This window comes from Physella acuta, unplaced genomic scaffold, assembly GCF_028476545.2.
Source record: "Physella acuta isolate Inbredline_101_S28 unplaced genomic scaffold, ASM2847654v3 ptg000246l, whole genome shotgun sequence".
Classification (NCBI taxonomy): domain Eukaryota; kingdom Metazoa; phylum Mollusca; class Gastropoda; family Physidae; genus Physella; species Physella acuta.
The window spans coordinates 268,901-291,205 of NW_026731765.1; the positions used below are offsets into that span (position 1 = coordinate 268,901).

The window sequence follows — 22,305 nt, forward strand, 5'->3', positions numbered from 1 at the left end:
GGCAGATAAGTCATTAACTTAAGTGACTTAACACTTAACTGAATTAAATAATACAATAGTTATACAATTGTACAGTCATTAACTAATTTAAATCTTGCAACAGTTGTACAATTTTACAATATTGAAATGGCAACCAGTAATTTCCCACAATATATGTCATTAATTCACATTTTGAAACTGCTAAACCTTTATGTGAAAAACACAGATGTTAAAATTACTTTAATAGCAGCTTAAGTTTGCTTATACTTATAGCCTCTTGTAGATGTAAGTTGTCAATATTAATTATGAAAAATGTATAATTGTAAGAAACAATAATCTGCATTTAAGGCAAATAATGATATTATAAGATTAATCAAATCATCATGTTAAAACTACTTCCTTGTCTATATTTATTTTATTGAGGTTGTAGTTCAATTTGGTGTTTTTTATAAAGATATTTTACAATTCAACTTCAATATTATTAAGCTTTTTACATAGACAAGTCACTAATGTTACTATATTTTACTCAGATAATTACAAATACATCTAACAAGATGTTTATTATTTTAATTCTTCTTTGTTGACAAAGTGAAATTAATTATGCACAATACAAGTTACTTAATTTTAAGTTTTTGTTGGTAACAAATAAACAGTCAAGCATCATCTAGAGATGCTTGAAGTTTTTATTACCTTAACTTGAACTTGTAGTTATTTTTTGCTAAATGAACATATCATTTTTAAAACCACTCATCAAAAATACATTTAACAGTTGAATTGTGCCAAATAGTAAGTAGAGATTGTGGTGTGACAGAATGCATGTTTGCTAACCTGAAAGTCATAAATTTGAAAGACAGCATCCAACCAGGTGGTGCATTCACAAGAAAATTATAATATAAACAAATTGGGCATGGTGTGGTTTGCTTGGTTTAGTAAAGAATGCTGCTCTAAATGTTGACATCAGTGTAAGAAGTGAAGAGATAATGTGTTTTATTTGGTATGAAATATACATCTACAAAAAACAAGACAAAATCAAAACAAATATTTTCAAGTGTTTAATGCTTTAATTGAAAAAAGCTTCAATATAAATATAAGTTATAACAAATAGTAACAGAAATTACATAGTAACTGACATAAATTCCAAATAATTTTTACTCTATCTGAAGTTTTTATTCATATTTATCACAAGGCTAGATGTCAATGTCACATCATGTTTAATCTTCAATTATTTCTAAAGGATCTGAGTCCCATCCATGATCATTACACCGACCGCCAAATTTACCATGGACACTCATGTCATAACCATCATCAGCTGTCACAGTTTCTTTGTTGTCAATGTCCAGGTTAAAGAAGTAATCACTATCCTCTTCATCACTTGCAATTTTGTCAACAGTTTTCTGACTGTTGGTTGGCTGAGTATTCAAGGCATTTAGATTCAACTCAAGCTCTTCTTCATCTTCTTTGTTTTTTAATTTCAGTTCTAAATCCTCAAAGCGTCTCTCTTCTAATTCAGTGTCACATTCTTCAATTGGTGTGCTGCTAATATCAGGGACAATATGCTGGTCATTTTCAATGTTTTCTTTATTTGAATCATGGTCTTCTATTTCATTGTCAGTAATATAAACAGGAACTTCTCTGTCTTTACCCTGTTTAATGCTATCATCATTCTTTTTTACATTTTGTAATAGCGGTACTACTAATTTCTTCTTCTTGCATTTTAGCTTATTTTGTTTCTTATTGCTCTCTGATATTTGATCATCTGAAGTAGGCTTACTTTCTTTCATTTCAACATTGGGTTTTATTTTAATGTATTTACATTCCTTTTCCTTTATTTCATTTGTGGGTTTGTTACTTGGTTTAAATATTTCCTTTTTGGTTTTAAGCTTTTTAACTTTGGCTTTCGTACATTCCACATTTGAGGTATCTGAATTGGTCACTTCTGTAAGGTCACTGTTTTCAACTTTATTGATTTCCATTTCTTTTAAAATGGAGGTTTTTATATTTAAATTAGAATCTTTATCTTTCAAATGTGATTCAACACTTTTAAGTGATTTACTAACATTTTTTACTGGTAACACATTTTTAATTTTCTTTTTCTTGGTTAAAGGCAGTTCAGCTTTCAGTAATTCACTATCATCAGAACAATTTTTTGTGTCTAAGTTATTTGCAATTTCTATTGGTTCTTTCTTTTCAGGCTTATCTGTGCTTTCATAATCTGTAGCTTTCTGAGTTTCTATGTTGTCTTTTTTGTTTTTTATCTTTATTGGTGTTATCTTTTTTGGCTTACTTGTGCTCTGTTCATCTGTACCTTTCTGAATTGTTTTGCTTTCTTTTTTGCTTACCTTCTTTAAAGCTGAAGTTTTACTCATTGTAATGTTGCCTGTCTTCATCTTTGATACACATTCAGCCTCTAAACTGTCTGTAACCTCACTTTTTTCATCACTTTTAACTTTTAAAGTTACAATGTCACTACTATCAAGTTTACGTCTTATTTTTTCACTCTTATTTTCTACACTACTAGTACTATTAGGTTTGGCTATGACAGATTTAAAAGTTGATTTTTTCATTCTCTTTTTGACTTCTTTATTTTCTTGATTTAAGATTAGTGACTTAGTTTCAGATGTGACCTTATCAACTTCTGAGGGCTCTACATTCCCTGATACTTGCTTAGAGTCCTCTTTTAAAATGTCTTTTGTATCTTCATTACTCCCTTTACTGAAGACCTTTTCTTTAATTTTTTTAACCTTTTCTTTTGTAATACTTCTCTTTGTACCTTTTACTATTTTACCTTCTGTTTTCTTTCCATCATTTTCTACCTTGTTTGAAGTTTGTGCCTCAACTTCTTCAGTTTTGTCTTGGCATACCTGGTCCACAATATGTTCTACAATGTTTTTCACAACATCTGCATCCTCATCTTTAGATGATGTCACTGAAAATATTTAAGAAAGTATATAATTCTAAATAAAGGCATTTTATCACAACTTATCACTTCATGAAATAAAGGAAGTTCACTAATGTGTTGTTTAAAATACTCTTCACATTACCAGCCTTACTTTCTAATGAGTCATCGCTAAAAGTTTCTTCAAGATCACTATTTCTGTTATTTTCAGTTTCATCATTAGGTTCACAGCTTTCTTTAGGTTTTACACAGTTGGATTCTAGTTTTTTCTTGCGACTTTGAAAAACTCTAGGTTTTTCTTCTGTGTGTGATTCTATGATAAAATTATAACAATTTTTAAATATTATAAAATATTGTACACTCTTCTAGATGCATTGATAGAGCAGAAATTGAATGTCAAATGTTTTAAGTAGGAACATATATAAAAAAGCTATAACCTAAAAAGAAGCAATAAATTTATATATAAAAAAACGGTAGTCTAGATTTCAATTAAGAAAATTAAATTAATAGATTTCGATCACTGTACTATAAATTTTAAAAAGTATTTTACCACAATATTTGTTCCTAAATTTCTTCTTGAAGTTTTTTGTGAAGCTAAACTTTTTCAAACGTTCCTGAAAAAGTAGAGCGTATAGTAGAGCACAGATTATAAAAGTAATAATTAGTAGCAATTACATTTTAGTTTTAAAAAAATATATCAAGTTAAAAATTAATACTTTCAATCCTATGTCAATATTATAACATAAATTTACCTGTAAACTTAACTCTATTGCTGTGTCAGCAGAGTTTATAGCAAGTTGAAAATCTTTTTTATAAGCATGATGACTAGATGATAGCTAGTTAATAAAAATAGTTGGTAATAATTAGTGTTATTTCTATTTGTATGATATATTTTGCCAATTTTTAAATATTAACAGAAAAATTAGCCATTGTCTTTTTAATGCATTAAAATTAGTTGCCTAACATGTAAAACCAAAAGTCAACTATATGTGTATTAGGTTGTGGGTTACAGTAAGAGTAAGATACACATATGCAAGTTAAATTTAGAACTTTCATTTTAAAATTGAAATGCTTAATCACTTACTTGTGCTTTGGGCAACACGTTTTTAATATAAGGAATAATCCATCGCACTTTAACCCATGCCCGAGTAACACGCTCACCAAAGAAGGTCACATGATATTGTGTCTATTTGTTAAAGCGGAATAAATTATTATAATTACCTGGTTATTGCAATAAAAAGAAATAATTTATAAAATTTTGTTATTAAAATTAAAATCAAACACGTGTATTTTATTCAAATCCACATTATTGAAATGGATTAAAAAGGATTGTTTACTGCTCTCTTAATACAAAGACAGCTGGTCAAAGAAGTGACAAACTAATCCTTCATATGCCAATATCAGAGAAACAAGTGAACTCTACTTCATCTGCCCTTCTGACCATTAGAACTGAAAGAGTAGCTTCTCTTTTCTAAACAGGTTTTATAAATAACCAGTTACCTACTGGAATCAAACTGGTTTCATTAACTACTTCAAAGTATATGTCATAATCTGGATCATTTTCAACTATTGCTGGCCACCTGCAGATCATAAAAAGATGTAGGTTATTAACTTTATCATCAGTATTAATGAAAAGTAAAGCTTATTAACCTTATTTGTATAACAATTTATCTCTTCAACTACATACCATGGATAGCCGTCCATCTTTGCCCAAACAATGGATCCAAGAGTATATTTTGTTAAGATGTGTTCACTTTCATCATAGTTAACTTCTGGCTTCTCACATGAGTTGTATTTTTCATCTAGATAAAATGCAATTATTTGTAACATCTAATTACAAATGTATATCCTGGTGCATTACAAAAATATTTCTAAAGTATAAATTGTTTTTCTTTATAAACTGTTTTATTTTTTAAGACCTAATATTAGTAATGTATGTATAGATCACCTGAATTCATGTGACATTCCCAATTCTCTGGTACAAGTAGTGGGTCTTCAATATAGTCAAGATATCTCCACTTGCTACAACTAGCATTGCAACATTGAACCCATGTACCTAAATGAACAAACTTTATTTATGAAATCAAGGTTTATTAACTGGTGAAAGATGTCAATGCTAACTACAAATTTTCCAAAGAGGTAGACACTAGTCAGTTACAGATGACAGAATGATCCATACATGTTCAACTTATCATTCACTGGCAAGTGCTATTTAAAATGTGTCTATTTAAACAATGGATATTTTTTCCAGATGTGCAATGTTACACAATTATATATTTATATTGTATAAAGAATGAAAAATGGAGGACCTTTCATGCATGTTTTTTTTAAAGGTTCATTAATCATGATAATAAAAGAGAAATAAAACTGCAGCAAACCTTAATTTTATTGACAATCTAAAAAAAAAGTTCATACTTGCTTTTCGTGCTTGCTAAGTTGACTTTTTTCATCATCAAAAACTATCACACTTATCAACTAATTTAATAGCCCATGGATACATTTTTAATATTATATTAACTGAAAAACATTTTTAAGTTGATTTTTTAAAAAGGGCTCAATTTAAGACTGTGCTATAATACCTTTTTCTTCATCTTCATCATTTTCAATTATTGCTTGTGTTGCTTCTTTCATTGTAATGTTTAATTTCTTTTTCTTCGATTTTCTTTCCATTTTTGTTGTGGTTTTATCTAAAAAAAAATTTTTTAAATATGATTATACGGTTGCAGATCAATATATTTTTTCAAATTATTAACTAAATAACCTTCATTTTATCCTTCAATTTACAAGCTATCAATTAAATTTAAAAAAAAACTTAACAATTTTCCAAATAAAACTGGGATTATTATATATTGAAAAGTAATCAAAATATGTTAAGAACATGCAGATTATGTTATGTTATATGTCAAAAAAATTCTTATTATAAGAATATGCTATACACATTTTACCTTCTTTATTTTCATTCAATACTTGTGTTGTATTTTGGACTGTAACATGTTGCTTTTTCTTCAATTTTTCTCTTGGGTGTACCTCATCTTTGTCTAGCAATAGTAAAAAACGATATTTCTTAAGATAATGCATTAATGTGGAATACATTTGTTTTTATTCTTGTTTAAGCATCAATTGATGATCAGCATCCACATAATACTAATACTCAAATAATTGGCCAATCTTTTGTTTAAATTATGAAATTGAAAAAAATAAACATAACAACTTAAGCTTTTAAACTGTTCACTTTGTATAAGTTGTAGAAAACAACTGAAAATGATCCATTTATTCTTTAGTCACACAGAAGTACCTCTCTTAACACACTTTTTTGGTATTTCAAATTTGGGTTTGCAGGGAATAACATTATCTTTTTCTTCCTCAGAATCTGGACTTTCAGTTTTCTTGGTTCTTTTTGGTCTAGAAATTTAAAAAAATAATTGTAGTGAATAATTATTATTAATACTTTGCATGTAGTGAGATAAGTTTGAATAAATACATTTAGACATTACAACTTACATTTCATCATCCCAACAATCAATACCGTTACTAGACAAGGACTCAGCATCAGAAAAGTCATCGGCTGGATCTTTGTTACCAACATTCAACAGTTTGTCAATTTTAGTAGAATTATCTTTGTCTTCACTTTTAGTTGTAAAATGGTCACCTGCTAAAAAAATGTTAACAATAACAAATAAATGAATCCGTTATATGATGAAAAAGAAATACCTAGTTGAACTTGTTGTATCAACAGACATCCTGGTCATAATGAATGAAAAATTAAACTGTCCTTTCATGATCATGGTTGAAAGTGCAAAATAAAAAAAAGTATCATGTTATTTATTTTGGCTAATTTAGAATAAATATGTTAAGTGTTAAAAATTTCTTACATTCATCTTTGTCCACAATAGTGTTTAAAACACTCTTGAAGAGTTCATCATATTCATGTTCAGTGAGAGACCTAGGTGGGTTCACAACTTTCTTTTTTTTCCCAGTTGTAGTTTCTGAAATACATTTTATATCTGTGCCATTAAACATTGTCCTAATGATTTTGCTGTTTCCCCAATTTGTTTTATATGCAGAACAAAAGTTAATAGCAAAGACTATAGACACATAATATCATCTTGACAGTATAAACATACTATATCTACTTACAAACTTCTTACAAAAGTCTGATAGAAACTGTAGGTAGTTAGTTTTAAAAAGTCAAAGTAATTCCATTGAAGTTTATATAAATGCAATCCGGTCACATCAAAACTTGGAATTGTTTAAACTACATTGTAGAGTTACATCCCATTTAATAGAGGACATTTATTTGGCATATATTGTTTTACATTACTCAGTTAATATTTCTAAATATCTTTAATGATTTTAAGAAAAATAATTGTTTGTTCTTAGAAAGAATTGTTCACAACCAAAACAACTACATACATACTTGGTAAGGTAGATTTGAGATCATGATCATTTTCTATACTTTCATTGGATTTATTTTTTTCAGATTGTTTTTGTTTCTTCTCTTTCAATGGAGGAATTGATTCAGATGATTCTTTATTTAACAGCTAAGCAAAATAGTATAACAATAAATCAACTTGATAAATTTGAATGCAGTGTTACATTTAGAGAATGTATTTAAACTTAAATTTCTGGTTAATCAAACAACAGTGTGAAGTTTAAAACAAGGCTTTTTAATACTGTACAAATAACCCAATATCAAGGATATTTTTTTTACATGATCAAACATAATTGTCAAGCTTTATCATGAATATAACTTGATATTGCTAATGTTATTTTTTTAAATACATTTATAATTTAACATAACAATTGTAAGACCCTTTAAGCTAATTTATAGTTTTTCTTAGAGGATTAGATGTAAAGTATTACAAATGCCATATTGCAATCCTTGGAGTAAAAAGTTCTTATTATTTTGTTGTAATAATTTTAAATTTCTTGTCTAAAAACTTTAAATAAAGCAAAAGGTAAACATCTAAATAGAATATTATGTAGTAGTCCTACAGCTTGGTAATAAATAAGTAACGATTTATTTCTAAAACAAAAATTGTATTGATTACTCAACCTTTCTTTTTTTAGTTTGTTTTGAACTTTCAGAGGCAGCATTGGAATCTGATTTCCCAGCACTGTCAATCTGAAAAGTAATTGGGTTTACAGTAAAGTTTGTGACTATGTCTAACAAATACTTATCAATACTTTCTTAATGTATTATGTTAGTTTTCCACTATGCATTTTGAAGTTCCAATATTAAACAAGAATGTTCTATTTATAACTAAGTGTACAAACATTTTAGAAAAAAATTAGGCCAGTTATCCCTACATCCATTCAACTCAAAGGTATTTTTTTAATATGGATATTAGGGAAAATGTAACTCTATAGACAGGTGTTTATAACGAGGTAAAATTAAAAGAGCATTAATTATTGTAAAACATGAGAAAATCATAAACATGCACACACTAAAACTAATATTATAAGAAACTACTGCCCAGAATAAACTTTAAGGGTTAAGGATATTTTAAAAAAAAACAGGCTTATGACTACTTTATATTTGTCAAAAATTTCATTTAGGCCTTACAAGTATAATTAAAATGAACCTACTTCCGTTTTACTTTTTTTACTAGTTATCTTTTTATTAATTTGGGGCTCTGCTTGATCTGTACCAACCATTTTCAGTGGGGCTGAAATAGAAAACATTAGCCTAATTACGGCACACACACACACACACACACACACACATATATATATATATATATATATATATATATATATATATAGTAAAGTAAGTAGTAAAGTTCCCTTTTCAAACCTGACGGTCTATGGGGCAAGTGAAGTAGAGTTCACTTGTTTCTGTGACCTCGGCATATGAAGAGATAGTGTGGTCAGCACTATGCCCAGCCGCCTTTACTTTCCCTAACGTGAGTTAGGTACCCATCAGAGTTGGGTGGACTCAGGGACGGTCTACTGACTTGAACCCGGATTCGAACTAGCGACTTACGGGTATGCAGTCCAGCTCTCTACTGCTAGACCACTCCGTCCCATATATATATATATATATATAATGTTCAATAAATGTTCAAATCAAAATCGTGCACTTTTGCATGTGGTTTATTGGAAATTTTAAAAATATCTTTAAATTTAAAAATTAAAGAATAATCATAAAATAAAATTATAAAATAACATAAGCCAAACCTAAAACAGGCTTACCTGCAAACACCTTTTTGAAGCTGGTAGGCTTTTTCATCTTTCTGTCTTGACTCTCCATTTTATAATTACTAATCAGAATTATCAGCCTCTAACATCTAAATGAAGATTTGATAACAACTGTATTTTTATAAGTATTAAATTATTAAATTTTGTATTAAATTATTATTAATTTAGTGTTAAAATAAATCTAGGGGGTTATCCATAAATGACGTCACCCCTTCCCCTCCACAACAAAATACAGCAGTGTAATTATTATTATAGACTTAAATTTAATAAATAATAAATAAGCCTATGAATGTAATTAATTTACTAATATATACTTTTAACAGTGTGTGTGTGTGTGTGTGTGTGTGTGTCCCCCGCAATTTTAAGTGCCCCCATGGAGAAAAAAGTCTGGAAGAAATGCTAACTACTAACTAGATCTAGATCTAGTATCTATTCTATAGTTAGTAGATCTATACACTATACATGACTCTTCTATTTATCTAGATCTAGATGTAGAGTAGATCTAGCTAGTAGATTATTTAACATTTAGAATCTATTGATTATTGTGTATTGAATTGAAAGATCGCGGTCAAGCGGCAGTCTATTTTTTAAATTAAATATTCATATAGTGACATGTCATATAGGCCCTAATAGATCTAATATTGCTATTCTAGATCTATCATCGATAGGCCTAGATAATTTATTTTAAAGTGTTGCGACTGTTTTACCTGACTTATATTTTCTCTCAATCAATGACACTATTAAGTATTAAGATTATAATTCAGTTCAAACAAAACAATTCTTTTATAACTACAAAGCAGTTGCTATGAACGCTAGCAGACGATGAAATTTGTCTGAAGAACACCTTCCCAGAATCCCTAATATGTACGCATGCGTTATCACGCATCTGGATTTCATGGATCCTATCGGTGTACGACTTTCTGACATCTCTGATTTAAAATGTTTTTTATGGCATTTTTCAAAGCTATTTGGGTATAATTTTGCTCACAGTGAATGCAGAAACGTTTCTTTTAATTATTCAAGCTGAACATAATTGCAGTAGATTTTTCTACAGCACCTTAAAATATGGAAATGTGTCTTTTGTTTACATTATACTAGTTTGTGAGTAAAAAATCCGTCAGGTGGCGTCGTTAGCTGTTTACTTCCTAGACTTTCTGTCGTTCATTTCACGTTCTCTACTTGCGTTATCAATGTTGATGTTCTCTACAGTTACTGACTGTTAGCATTGTAAAAAAAAAGTGATTTTAAAAAAATGGAGCCAATTGTAGCTAGTTCGTCTGTATCTCCTAATAAACAAGTACCACCTGTACTAGTTTCAAATTTAGTAGGCCTAACTGATTGTGAAAAACATGTGTGCTTAAAAAATGATTCATTCAACAACGAAAATCAAAATGAAGTGAATAAAATGAAAGTTGAGTCAGGGAATCCACTTGTGGAAGCAGTGTCATCCAATGTGAATAACACGTTTGCAAAACCTTTTCTGATTAAGGGGAAAAATTCAGGAGACACATTAAATAGGCAACCATCAGCTAGTAACTGTGGCATTGATGACTTACATTCAGAGATTAAAGAAGCCAAGGCTGAAGTATTGTCAGCAGGTACAGATGAAGAAAAGGCATATGAATCTGAACCAGCTTGTCTTGAAAAGCTCGCTATGCGAAAAAAACTCAGAAATCGAATATTTCGTGGAAAACAAAGTAAAACTGTTTACCCTAGAACACGGGCAGTTTCTAAAGAAATGCGCGAGTTGTCAAGAAAACATGCCATGCTGGAGAAAAATTTGAAAATTGAAGGATTGCCAGATCCACCAAAATTTAGAAAAAGGAGATTATCCTTAAGCTCTAACATGGGAAGACCACATGATAAAGATTTGATGTACAAGAGAAAAAGATTAGCCTCTGTAGACTCTAGACCCAGACGAGATCATATGCCAAAGTGGGAATTAATGGGTGGAGATGCTCATGATCCACTCAATCTAAATGGATTGGCACATAGTGAGGAGGGCAGACTTTTAAACCTTAAAACACCTGAAAGTTCACCTCTTCCAACTCCTGATTTCAGGAAAATAGTATATGTTAAAGTTCCCCCAAATATTGAGGATCCACTTAATTTGGAAGGTAAACATGATCAGAAAGTTATAGACATGCTTTTAAATTCCACAATTAAAAAACGTCATAGGTCTAGAAAGAAAAAGCATGATGAAATGCAAGTAGCAAACTCTTCTTCGGGACCCACAGCCACCACACCAGTCATGCAAACATGTGCGGTTATGGATCCTAATATTCCATCTGAGGAAGAATCTGTTTCACAGAATGCAAGTGCAACTCAAAATGATATTAGTCCCCTGAAGAACAAAACAAGTGAACCACCCACACCACCAAAGCCATCAATATCTAATACTAGTAACAATCGGTCTAGATCAAGATCCTTGAGTATGAGTCCAGAAAGAAAGTTCAAAAGACAGACTAGTGGTAGTAGGGGGAAATCAGGTCCTAACGAACCTACAAAGTTTCCAGCAAAGCCAATGTTTACTTTGGGTAACTATAACCGGTATTATGGATATCGGAATAGGGACCATGAACCTGACCCACGTCTTCAGTATTTTGATCCCTCATGGTTTAAGGGAAAAGATGTTTTGGACATTGGATGCAACACAGGACATATTACACTGGCTTTAGCAGAGCAGTTTTATCCTCATAAGATTTTAGGAATGGACATTGATGGTAAACTGATCCAAGCTGCCAGACAGAATATCAGACATATGCTCAGCCAAAGGAGAAAAGACTCATCAAAATATCCATGTGTTTTTGAGATGACAAAAGGTCCATTAGAGGCTCACCCTCTGATGGGGTCATCTGATCAGTTCCCCAATAATGTTCTGTTTTTGCAGGTAATATACATTACTTATAATATAGGCCTAAGCCGTAACTATTTTATTTTGTAGTTTTAGCTAATTTAATGTAATCGTGTTTATAAGCTATTTTCTAAGTTAGCTTAAAAGTATTGTAAGTACTTATTTCAGTTACTTAAATTTAACACTTAAGCATGTTTAAATCAATTAATAAATTTAAGGTCAAACATAATTTGCATTTGCTTGGCTTATGTATATTTATAGAGCTTTTGTCTATCGAACTCATGATTTCTTTTTATTACTAGTATTTTCTGTTCAGTGCAAATTGTTTTATGAAATGTGTATATTTGCCAGCGAATTAGTAATCATTTGTTACTTTTTTTTTTCAGGGTAATTATGTTCCAGGGAGTGAAGAAATTCTAAAGTTACAAAAAGAAGAGTATGATATCATTCTTGCATTATCAATAACAAAGTGGATCCACCTTAATAATGGTGATGATGGTCTTAAGCTATTTTTCCAAAAAATCTTCCGTCAACTGCGACCTGGAGGCAGGCTAATTTTAGAACCCCAACCTTGGTCAACATATCGAAAACGGGCTAAGCTTTCTGTAAGTTGTGATCAAAGGTTTTTTGACTATTTGCTAAAAACTTATTCTGAATCTAATGAATATTTTACTGCATCCTTTTTCTGCTAAGTGCTTGGAAGTATGTGTTTTAGTGCTTAATAATATTTACTTGAAGTTAAATTGGCATTATGTAGACTTTACGTTTTCCTAGCAAAAGTTTTTTTTACATATTTATTAGTCTTGAGAACAACCTTTTTTGTGTTTCAGCAATAGTTTTTTCTTTCTACTTGAGTCACCTACACATAACATTCTTTTCTATTCATATTCATATGATTTATTCAATTACATATAATGATTTACTTTAATTTATTACACTTTGTATTTTGCAGGCGGAACTTTTTGCAAAATACCAGTCTATAAAGTTAAAGCCAGAAGGGTTTAAGCATTATCTCCTGTCCATTGGCTTTGTCAAGTGTGAAGTTATTGGTGTACCTGTTACTAAAGCCAAAGGTTAGTTTTAGGAAGTTGCATTTATTTATAGTTAATATTCTAAAATATGTTTACTTTTCACCAATGTCCAATATTTAAAGATAAAACAAATGCAAAGATTTTAAGCATAATTCTCATTATTTCTTTTTTGATTTGTGTCTGACTGTAATTTTGAATTCAGCTTTTATAATTCATTAATTGATTTTCTTGTTATTCTTACTTTATCGCTACTAATGTTCAGATTTTTTTTTCTGTGGGGTAAATCTTTATTCTGAAATATTAAGCAATAGGTAATTTTATGTTATTAGAGTTGGCATAGAAGTACCCACAAAAATAATTTAAGTAGTAGCCTATCAACTTTTTTTTCCCGTAACAAAATGAATTTTACAACTTTTCCTCCATTTTCACACAGGCTTCAGACGTCCCTTGATTTTGTTTACGAAAGCAGACAACAAGCAGGCAGCTGCTGTTCCTGAGAGTGAAGCAATGGACTACAGTGAAGTCTGCCAGGAATGTGGCAACAAAAACAAATCAGAGTGTGAACACCCCCAGTTTACGGGGATGCGCCGTGGACCTTACGCTAGTCAGTTGTATGACCACATTAACTACCCACCTTCTTCTGATTCTCCGTATCGTTCAGCACAGAGGAACGGCCTCAGTTCTAGTTTGTCTTTCACCATGCCCCCAGGGGATGACATTGGTTCCAGTGCAATGGACAGGAGTGAGCGAGTCGATGCTGCTTCGGAGAACGGTGTCACAAATTTTGTGAGTGAGAGCTGGCGAGGGAGTGTTAGAGAGGCAAGCAGGAGCGGGTCGCGGAGCAGCAGCAGTAGCATGAGCAGAAGTGGGTTCAGTTTGAGCAGTTCAGGGACAAGTGGCTCTAGCTCAACAGTGTCTAGCAGTTCCTACTATACCCCCAGCCCTGCTGGGTTGAATGGTGACATTGTCAGTGGTTCAGAGTATAGCCCAAGTGTGAATGGACAAGTTGTTGATAGTAGTCCCAGTCTCATTGAGCCAAGTGTTGAGAGTAGCCCTAATCTGATTGGACAGAATTTTGATAGCAGCCCTGTTCTGATTGGACAGAATGATAATAGTAGCCCTATTATGATTGAACCCATTGATGGTAGTCCTAGTCTGATTGAATCAAATGTTGATTGTAGTCCTATAATGATTGGAGAGGATGTTAACAGTAGTCCTATAATGATTGAACCAATTGTTGATGGTAGTCCAATTCTGATTGGGCAGAATAATAGTAGTCCAATTATGATAGAACCCATTGATGATAGTCCTATTCTGATTGGACAGAATGATAACAGTAGTCCTTTAATGATTGAACCTAGTGATGATGTTAGTCCTATTTTGATTGGGCAAAATGATAACAGTAGCCCAATTGTGGGTGGTAGTCCTAGTCTGATTGAACAAGAAGTTGATGGTAGCCCTACTTTAATTGTACAAATTGATTCTGGAAGTGCTATTCTGATTGGACAAAATGTTAATGATAATTTTAATATTATTGATCCAATTGTAGATGGTTCTGATTCTGTTGAACCTAGTATGGATGGTAATTCTAATCTTATTGAACCTAGTATGGATAGTGCTTCAATTGTTATTGGACCTAGTATTGACAGTAGTTCTAATACTGAACCAAGTGTGGAAAGTATTTGTTCTAATCTCAATGAACCTATTGTGGCTTCTAATCTTGTCCAACATAGTGTGGATGGTAGTAATTGTTCTAATGAATCTAATGTGGATAGCTGTAGTAATCTTATTGGACCAGTCACAGAACAAGATGAGGCCGGGTTAAACAGCTCTGAGCACACACTTGATCCTGGTGCTTCACCTGTTGTCCCTGAAGCTTCACCTGTTGTCACAGAAACTTCACCTGTTCCTGAAGCTTCACCTGTTGTCCCAGAGATTTCCCCTGTTCCTGAAGCTTCACCTGTTGTCCCAGAAACTTCACCTGTTCCTGAAGCTTCACCTGTTGTCCCAGAAACTTCACCTGTTCCTGAAGCTTCACCTGTTGTCCCAGAAACTTCACCTGTTCCTGAAGCTTCACCTGTTGTCCCAGAAACTTCACCTGTTCCTGAAGCTTCACCTGTTGTCCCAGAAACTTCACCTGTTCCTGAAGCTTCACCTGTTGTCCCAGAAACTTCACCTGTTCCTGAAGCTTCACCTGTTGTCCCAGAGATTTCCCCTGTTCCTGAAGCTACACCTGTTGTCCCTGAAGCTTCACCTGTTGTCACAGAAACTTCACCTGTTCCTGAAGCTTCACCTGTTGTCCCAGACACTTCACCTGTTGGTCTTGCTGCTTCAGAAGACAATGCATGGGCTTTGGAGGATGGTAGCAGCGAGGTAGCATCTGTTGAAGAAGGTGAAGGCCACCCTGAAGTCAATGGCAACACTAGCGTTGTGCAGCACTGGGACATGGATAACCAGGATGCTAATATTGATGTTCCCGTGAGGCAGGTGTGGGGAGGTGATGGCGCATCTGGTGCCGGTTTGTAAATGTTCTGTTTGTGAATCTCCATGCCATATATTATAAACAGTGGACAATATTTTTTTAATAATGTGTACATTCATGTTACAATGTTTGAATGCACCCAATGAATCTTTCACTTATCTCCTTGATGCACATTCTTATTTCATGCATTCATATTTTTGTTTGTTTAAGGTGCCATTGTGTTTTATGCGATTATGAATTATTTTAATATGTAGGTATGGTATCATCTATGTGAAATTACTTATGTATTCTGTTCTTTTATTTTCTTCAAGAGCTGTCTTTCAGCATTTCTTTCAATCAACACTTTTTTTTTTATAAAATTGGGCAAAATAGAAGTTTAAACTTCATTATTAGGTGTTTTCTTTTTTTTTTTTTATTAAAATCTCTAGGCTATATTGCTTTATACAGGCTTATTTTTATAACTACTGACAGTGTTGATTTTCCCTGTCTTGTGAACATCAGTCAGATACAAAATAAACTCTTTGTGTATGTGAAGCTAAGGATATTTCTTTAAGATATTCATTTTAAACTGCATTTAAAATTTATTGTTAAAATGAATAGATGAAATTATAGGGCAAAAATAAATCTGATTATCTCCCTTTATTAAAAAATGTAATTTATATGATAAGGGCAATATACATGTATTAACTGTGTTTATGTCAAGTTAATGTAATTAAAAATACCTTTATGAAAAAGTGTTATTAGTTATGGATAACTTCAGGCTCTGTAATGAAGAGGGTGAAAGTTTTAAATGGTATCCATGGAGATCTTGTTTCAAATTATTTAATCCCCTCTGCTTACTCAGGCTAATGTTGAGTATTTATTTGAGTTGTGTGTATCATGGGCATTCTACACAAGGTGTTTTCACTGTAGAACGTGTTACTCTCAAGCTTCTGATGGTATTTTCTGATCCTCACTACCATCATACCATTTTGAATAAACTTAGTGTAGCGAATACCCAAAGACTGGAGGATGATAAAAAAATATTAAGCCCCACTTATTTTTTAAGTGACAATTCTATGCAATATCTAGAGAAAGAATTGTGTTAGAACAATTTTGTTTTATATATTTTAAGATTTTGTAAAATATGAAATTTGTTGCCTGTCAATTTTCTGTTCTCTTCCCATCATATATTTTTTTTTCTTTGTAATTTCTGTCTGTCTATCTCTGCAAAATGATTGTTAATTTGTGATACCAATACAATTATTTCAACTTTTTGTCTGGTTGTTTTATCTGTATCCTTTTTTATGTACCAGTGTGTCATTTTGTCCGTCATGCGAATTTATTTGTGAGTAATGCCATTTGGTCTAGGACTATGTATGTGTGTTGATGCCTATCACAGCTTGGTTTTTAAAAAGAAATCATGGTTGCATTTTGCCATGTTAGAAATAGATGAAAGGATTATATTTTCTTTCTACACCATTCGCTGTCATTGCTGTAATAACATGCATGAAGCATCAGGTAAAAACCCTAACAACAAGATTACAATAATCACCCTCTGCAAAGGATGAGGTTGAACACTCCTTGTTGGCTACCCATGTGTAAGAGTGTCTCTGGGCTTTTGTTGAAGCCACTAATAGAGCTACTGCAGTGGCCCCAAACGACACCCTGTTTTACATTATATACAGGTTATCATAAAGCTGTGTTTTATTTTTTACAATGCAGATTTGAATATGAATGGATCATGTAAGATGCCTATATTTTCCAATGGCATATATAATACATTATTATTGGCTCAATTTAAATAATTCATTGTGTGCTGGATAAAACATAAGCCTAAATCTCATCGTAATTTAGGCATCTGTGGGGGGTGGTACATGACCACCACCCTGGACAAAATAGAAAATGTTTGCTCTAAATCATTCTGTGATAATCCGCTCCCAAGTCGTTCTGTCTACAAGCGTCTGTCTCAAATATGGCCTATTTGATGTGGCTTCTTACTCCTTTACATCAGGGATGGGGAGAAAAGGCGAGGCAGGTGTTCCATTTTAGTGCTAGTCTAGTGATTTAAAAAAATGATATAAGCCTCCACGTCATCTCATTATGTTTTCTTCATTCGGGATTTGACAAGTAGTTCGTCTAAGGCAGGGGTCTCCAAACTTTTCAGTCCGAGGGCCGCATTAACTATGAAATTTCAGTTCGGGGGCCAGTTTCTTCCAGGCATGTCTTTGATTTTTCTGGGCAAAGTTCCTCAGCCATTACCAACAAACGATTTTTCCTTGGACAAAAAGATCTCAGCGGGCCGGATGAGAAGACTTGCCGGGCCGTAGTTTGGAGACCCCTGGTCTAAAGTATAGGCCTACTACTCGGGGTGTTGACAGCAGTTTCTTTCAGCCATCTCTTGGGGGGGGGGGTGCATCGGCACCAACAAAATATAATTTATATACAAAATATATCCTTCAAATATTCCCCCCCCCCCGAGGATCTCGTGTCCCCTGTAGAAAATGTCTGAAAGAAACACCTGTATATAGCTTTATCAAGGTTATTTGCTTTCTGTTGAACAATTTTTGTCACATGACAACAAGACAAGAACCTGGGACCATCACAACACCACATATATAGTATTGATTGGAACCAGTGGTCAACAACACCACCTGAGGTCATCACGACTTAGACCCGAACAAGGGTCGTCACAAACAGAGTTTCTTCCAGGCATCTCTTCGCCCCCCCCCCCCGAACGAAATGAAATTTGTATAATTTATATAGAAAATATATACTTTTAACAGTGTCCGCCCCCCCCCCCCCCGAAGAAAGTTTACCGCCCCCCCCCCCCCCGAAAATTTCAAGTGCCCCCCCCCCCCCCCGGAGAAAAAAGTCTGGAAGAAACACTGGTCACAAACCCCACAGATCTGAACCTAGGGTCATCATAACACTACATAGAACCAGGGATCACAATGACACCTTTGAAGTGTCTCCGTTTAAATAAAAAACTTAGGCTTATAACTATGTCATCCTTATTTGTTGCAAAGGCAGAATGAAACAAACGTGGTAGCCTCTATGGAACAGTAAAGTATTACGGTAGGTTCAATGGATTGTCTACATTGCTATCCCCCCCCCCCCACACACCTCAATAATCACACTAAAGCCAGCACTCCCCCCCCCCCCCCTCTATACACACACCTACCACTCTAAGTATTGTTTTTAAATTAAATAGCATCTTTAATCTATTTTTTTAATCATTTAGGAAAAGTCGTCGTCTCTAAGTCACGATCTCCGCAACTACGAGATCGAGATGTTATCTTTAAAAAGCTGTTGCAAAATACAATACTCGTGAGCCCTGAAAGATGAATGATCTAGGCTCTAGACTAGGCTCGATTGTAGATTTAGAATCTAGATTTAGATCAAATTAACCATCGGGAATATCCGTTGTTACCAATACAAAATGCCTACGTTCAGGCTGGTTCATATAATTTATATTAACAAGAAAATGTTGCTATGGTTATTAACAACTTTCTTACTATTAACAGAATATCAGTGTCTGGCAGGTATTGACTATTGTACTTTACATCTATTTATTTAATAATTCACGTTGATTTAAAAATTATACGTTTTATTCCAGTTTAAACGCGCTTTAAAATAAACGTGAAAATATTATAAAACAGTCAACTTGGCAAAATATTATTGGGCTTAGGCCTAAAAAAAAATCTACATTAGATAAGGCCTAATAAGTTTATAAATTAAAATTATTATTAACTTACTAAATTACAAAATTGATAGATCTATAAGTATTATTTGAAAAACTTAAAATCATGGAACCAATGTTGATCATAGATCTAAAAGAATTTTGAAAATGAGAGTGTAATTAAAATTATAATCTGAAGAATTTATTAATATAATTATTAATTTCTAAGCCAGTATAATATCATATGATGTCAAAGACTACCATATAGCAAAAATATCAATTATACATTAAAGTAATATAGTGCTTAAGCATTAAAGTTATAAAGCTTGAGTATCTAGGCATTATATATAAATCGAAATGTAGATAATATGTAGATAATATCAACACATATTATGATATTATGTGTAATTTAAATGTTGTGTTCTTTAAAAGTGCATTTTAAAATTTCCTTTATTACCATCAACAATTTTAAGCATAATTATTTCTACCATTATAACAAAGAAAGTTGTATTTTATTCCTTAAGCTTTTCCAACACTGGACGATATAACAAATGTCATCTGTCCACCTTTACGGCCTTTCAAGTGTCTTCCCTATGGGATGTGCTATAACGCGGACATGTTTTGCTATGCTGGGGCACTAGAATCATGTTTCCCAAAAACAGTAACAGAGGATACAGCTTTCACCTGGTGCCGTGACCATGGTCAACACGATGTTTCCCTGATGAGGGATTACTCTTGTAGTTTGGCCTGCCAAGCCAGATTTCCAAATTTAGATTTATCAAAAGGTGAATAATGTACATCTTAAAAAAAGTTTGTATCTATTTCTAAAAAATATTTCTGAATTAAAACATTAAGTTTTTATATTTTTTAACTCTTTACTTTCAAAGTAAGTGTTAATTAGTCAATGTAATGCCATTCTTAAAATCAATGCAACATTTTACCATTTGACAAAACCAAGACCAAATTTTCTACAAGCAATTGTTTACATGGACTTACTATATGTTTACATATAAATGACATTAGTATTGAATCAGGCCTACACCCTGCCAAAATATTCACACTATAATACCAAAATGTAGGCCTGATAGTATACTTATAATTTTAGGTAATTATAATTTCAACCGTTTTCTATCATCATAAGATATATTTTTTAATAAATTCACATCTCATCCTAATAAATCTAAGAGTGCAAGTGAAATATTTTGGAACACTTTGAGATGCAGCTTAATAATTATAATTTCATAATTCTTTATCTTTGCCTGTTGCAACTCAGTTTACATGCTATTTATCTATACGATAGTTTTATATGTTAAACACTTCATAAGTTGATGAGCTTCAAATTTATATTTAATATATTAGTTTAGAATAAAACCATCCCATTTTTCTAACTAGCTTTAAATTTATTAACTAAGTGTATTATCATAATCATCATTAATTACCAATAATGTAATTATTTCCTGTCCTCAGCGCTTCACAAATTGATTAATTTACAATGTCCTCATGACCAGCCTCTCAAGTGTATACCAGATGGTCAATGCTTTGGATATGATGAGTTCTGTGATCATGGAAAGGTGACATCATGTTTCCCATCTGCCATTCCAGAAACAGAACTCTTGGACTGGTGCAAGCATACAGCTATGAAAAATATTTCTTTAATGGCACACCCGTCCTGTGCTTTGGCCTGCCAGAAAAAGTTTACTTTACAACAGTTAACAGATGGTAAGAAAAAGAACCAGAATGACTTAGTAAAACTTTTTTAATGGCATATATTCTGTCCTTTGGGCTGCCAGAAAAAAATTTCCATGTAAGAATTCAGAAGGAAAAAAAAGTTACGAATATGGCTAATAAAGTTTTCTTCTTTCATTGATCATCTGTCCTCTGGCATGCCAGAAAATTTACCTTGCAAGAGAAGAAAGATTGTAAGAAAGAGAACCAGAATGTCCAATCACACATTTTCTTTTAAAGCTTATCTCTCTTCTGGTGTGCCAGAAATTGTTTTTTATTTGTATTATAGTTAACACAACAAGTGGGGAAAGAATGTTAAAACTAAACATGACTATGAAAATATATCATAAAAAAGAATATATTAATATTTTCAAAAAGAAATAAACAAAAAAATATTCTCAAAGACTTCATTAATAAAATAATAAACATTTATTATTAGTCTGCTGATTCATTACATCTTTGCATTATTGATTTGACAAAAACATCACATTGCAAAATAAAATCACCATTAATTTTTTAAAAAAAGTGGCTTAGAAAAACTCAGCATTTAATATGTTAATGAGCTTGAATGTTAAATTGCATTGTCCAAGTGTTATGATGTTTTGGAATAAAAAAAAGGTGGTGGAATGTATTATGTTCTATGACAAATAACAGCCCCTACAATATGTGCCAGTTGGCATGTTGCATCTTGTTTGTAATCTGTTTTCTAGATTCAGATAACTCCTGGAAAAGTGCTGGAACAGTTTTAATAGTGATAGTTGTACTGGCAGCATTGCTCCTTGTTTGTTCATTTGCTGGGTTTAGCAGATCTATGCTGAAAAAACGACTTAAAAAGTTACTTTCTTGGAACAGCAAAAAATACAGAAGTATGTTTTTGTTTTTCTGCTTATTTTGTAGATGTTGTCTTTTAGTATAAATGTTGCTATATACCATTTTATTATTTAAGTAAACGCCATTCAATATTATAAAAAATAAAATGCACTTTAAATTAATTCATGAAGATAAATTTACAATTTAAATTTTCAGAACCAGCTGGATCTGGAAAATCAAAAGTTGGGAGTCGGCAGCCATCTCTATCAGCAGTTGATGAAGCATCAGAGGTTGTTAACGTACGGGTGCAGAATAATTTAGATGCTGCACGTCAGAGTCATGGTACCCGCCTCCTGCCAAGATCTAACAGTGTATCTTAGAAGTAAATCTGTTTCATAATCTTAATTTCATTGAATTACTTGTAGATATCTTTGCGGATTCCAACTATACACAATATTGAATATATTTGTTGATTTTAGCCAAAAGTTTATCTTGTTTTTAAATCTACTAATTTTTATAAGTTTTGATATCTACCTGTAAGTGAATTGCACAGGGGCGTAGCGAGGGGGGTGCGGACCGCACCGGGTGACACCATTTAGGGGGGTGACACCAAGGCAAAAAATAGCAAAATATATAGAGAAAAACTTGAGAAGGTGCAAATCAAAA

The 22,305-nt window shown here is 32.4% G+C and overlaps 3 protein-coding genes across 5 annotated transcripts; 2 read left to right on the forward strand and 1 right to left on the reverse strand.

Moving 5' to 3' along the window:
* Window positions 1-1,182: 1,182 nt before the first annotated feature.
* LOC131938517 (leucine-rich repeat and coiled-coil domain-containing protein PF3D7_0703800) lies at window positions 1,183-9,905 on the reverse strand. 3 transcript variants are annotated; one of them, XM_059296572.1, is made up of 19 exons: window positions 9,784-9,905; window positions 9,071-9,165; window positions 8,465-8,544; window positions 7,932-8,000; window positions 7,293-7,416; window positions 6,748-6,861; window positions 6,377-6,527; window positions 6,171-6,277; window positions 5,821-5,913; window positions 5,455-5,562; window positions 4,824-4,931; window positions 4,563-4,677; window positions 4,380-4,455; window positions 3,960-4,061; window positions 3,628-3,711; window positions 3,426-3,489; window positions 3,030-3,188; window positions 2,700-2,905; window positions 1,183-2,651 (listed from the first exon to the last, which is right to left on the reverse strand). In XM_059296572.1, the coding sequence occupies exons 2-19, from the start codon at window positions 9,126-9,128 to the stop codon at window positions 1,191-1,193; spliced, it is 3,279 nt and encodes a 1,092-aa protein (XP_059152555.1). In that variant the 5' UTR covers window positions 9,129-9,165; window positions 9,784-9,905; the 3' UTR covers window positions 1,183-1,190. The 3 variants fall into 3 exon arrangements, with proteins under 3 accessions (XP_059152555.1, XP_059152554.1, XP_059152553.1); XM_059296571.1 differs by having other exon boundaries at window positions 1,183-2,905; window positions 6,377-6,524; XM_059296570.1 differs by having other exon boundaries at window positions 1,183-2,905.
* Window positions 9,906-9,962: 57 nt separating this feature from the next.
* LOC131938500 (uncharacterized) lies at window positions 9,963-15,487 on the forward strand. The gene is made up of 4 exons (XM_059296555.1): window positions 9,963-11,966; window positions 12,317-12,535; window positions 12,883-13,003; window positions 13,395-15,487. Exons 1-4 carry the CDS (start codon window positions 10,329-10,331, stop codon window positions 15,485-15,487), a joined length of 4,071 nt encoding a protein of 1,356 aa, XP_059152538.1. The 5' UTR covers window positions 9,963-10,328.
* A 3,371-nt stretch (window positions 15,488-18,858) lies between these two features.
* Window positions 18,859-22,290, forward strand: LOC131938528 (uncharacterized). Its single transcript, XM_059296585.1, has 5 exons — window positions 18,859-18,967; window positions 19,629-19,889; window positions 20,572-20,823; window positions 21,540-21,695; window positions 21,856-22,290. The coding sequence occupies exons 1-5, from the start codon at window positions 18,865-18,867 to the stop codon at window positions 22,017-22,019; spliced, it is 936 nt and encodes a 311-aa protein (XP_059152568.1). The 5' UTR covers window positions 18,859-18,864; the 3' UTR covers window positions 22,020-22,290.
* The last annotated feature ends 15 nt before the right edge of the window (window positions 22,291-22,305 follow it).

What these genes read in the sequence shown, in the direction of transcription:
- LOC131938517 (XM_059296570.1), bottom strand. Translation starts at nt 9,128, where the DNA reads ATGGAGAGTCAAGACAGAAAGATGAAAAAGCCTACCAGCTTCAAAAAG. An exon ending in GTAAAAAAAGTAAAACGGAA is followed by an intron (nt 8,001 to 8,464) that starts GTAGGTTCATTT and finishes ATTACTTTTCAG; the next exon opens with ATTGACAGTGCTGGGAAATC. An exon ending in CAATAGAGTTAAGTTTACAG is followed by an intron (nt 3,490 to 3,627) that starts GTAAATTTATGT and finishes CTACTTTTTCAG; the next exon opens with GAACGTTTGAAAAAGTTTAG.
- LOC131938500 (XM_059296555.1), top strand. Translation starts at nt 10,329, where the DNA reads ATGGAGCCAATTGTAGCTAGTTCGTCTGTATCTCCTAATAAACAAGTA. An exon ending in GAAAACGGGCTAAGCTTTCT is followed by an intron (nt 12,536 to 12,882) that starts GTAAGTTGTGAT and finishes TGTATTTTGCAG; the next exon opens with GCGGAACTTTTTGCAAAATA. An exon ending in ACCTGTTACTAAAGCCAAAG is followed by an intron (nt 13,004 to 13,394) that starts GTTAGTTTTAGG and finishes ATTTTCACACAG; the next exon opens with GCTTCAGACGTCCCTTGATT.
- LOC131938528 (XM_059296585.1), top strand. Translation starts at nt 18,865, where the DNA reads ATGCCTACGTTCAGGCTGGTTCATATAATTTATATTAACAAGAAAATG. An exon ending in AGAATATCAGTGTCTGGCAG is followed by an intron (nt 18,968 to 19,628) that starts GTATTGACTATT and finishes TTATTCCTTAAG; the next exon opens with CTTTTCCAACACTGGACGAT. An exon ending in TTTACAACAGTTAACAGATG is followed by an intron (nt 20,824 to 21,539) that starts GTAAGAAAAAGA and finishes TCTGTTTTCTAG; the next exon opens with ATTCAGATAACTCCTGGAAA.